At 39.2% G+C, this 1,061-nt stretch overlaps 1 protein-coding gene across 1 annotated transcript; it reads right to left on the bottom strand.

Annotated features, from left to right (window-relative positions):
• Positions 1–226: 226 nt before the first annotated feature.
• On the bottom strand, positions 227–724 carry LOC111992977 (cyclin-dependent protein kinase inhibitor SMR3). The gene has a single exon (XM_024024827.2). The coding sequence runs from the start codon at positions 722–724 to the stop codon at positions 227–229; it is 498 nt and encodes a 165-aa protein (XP_023880595.2).
• Between the last annotated feature and the right edge of the window lie 337 nt (positions 725–1,061).

A 1,061-nucleotide genomic window follows, 5' to 3' on the forward strand; every position in this document is an offset into this window, starting at 1 on the left:
CATCTTTGATCATCTTTCGCAAACTAACTTTAACTTTACACCTTCATCTGGGTCATAGACGAATCCCACCAAATCAAGATCTAAACCCCAGAAAGAATAAAAAAGAAGAAGAAGAAGAAATTACAAAGAGGAAAAAAGAGTGAATATAGAACCAAAATCAATCTCAATTGCACGGTTATCATTCATGGGGGTAGAGATTGTGCAAAGTTGATCTCTTACCAAATAATTATAACTTAAGTCCCTCTTCGTCGTCTCTTTGAGGCCGAGCTTTCTTGATCTTGCAATGAAAATCAGAGAGAAGAGAGGGAGGAAAGAGTGATTCGACTTCTTTTGATAGATCAAGTTGGAGACTTGTACGTACATTTTGTGACACTTTTCTTTTCATTGATGGCTTGGGTTTTCTTGGAGCAGGCGGACACTGTTTGATCACTGGGACTTTGTGGTCCAAAGATGTTGGAGTTTTGAAACCATCATCGTCCTCTTCGACCTTGTATTCACCTAGAGATGGCCTTACACTTTCACATTCATCAGAAGGAACCGTAGCCTCGCGCTTTTCTTCTTTCTTTTCTATCTCGAATTCTTCTTTTTCTTCATGACGCTCGGGCACGTTTGAGGCCATGGCTGCATAACACTTATCTTCATTTCTCAACGTGGGTTCCTCGAAAATGCTGAATTTAACACTTTCTTTATCGTCTTTGATGAGAAAGATCTCTGAATTTGACATACTTAGCAATGATGTTTCTTTGAATTCCGAGAACATGTAAGATATACACTATATAGAACTACAAAGAACAAGTGTGTGTGTGTGTGTGTGTGTGTGTGTGTGTGTGTGTGTGTGTGAGAGGGTTTGAAGAGAAGGGTACTTGTTATAGAGATCCTACATACATAAGGAATGGAATATAATGATCAAAACACTATCTTTTTCTGTTTCTGCTGAGCTTCTTTGGCTATACTTTTGGTGAGAGAGAGAGAGAGAGAGAGAAGTGGAAGCGGTTTTTAACTGTGCTCATGAATAGAGAGATTTAGAGGTTTATGCGCATTGGATCCTTCGCCGAGAGTTT

This window comes from Quercus suber, unplaced genomic scaffold (assembly GCF_002906115.3).
Source record: "Quercus suber isolate HL8 unplaced genomic scaffold, Cork oak 2.0 scaffold_162, whole genome shotgun sequence".
Classification (NCBI taxonomy): domain Eukaryota; kingdom Viridiplantae; phylum Streptophyta; class Magnoliopsida; order Fagales; family Fagaceae; genus Quercus; species Quercus suber.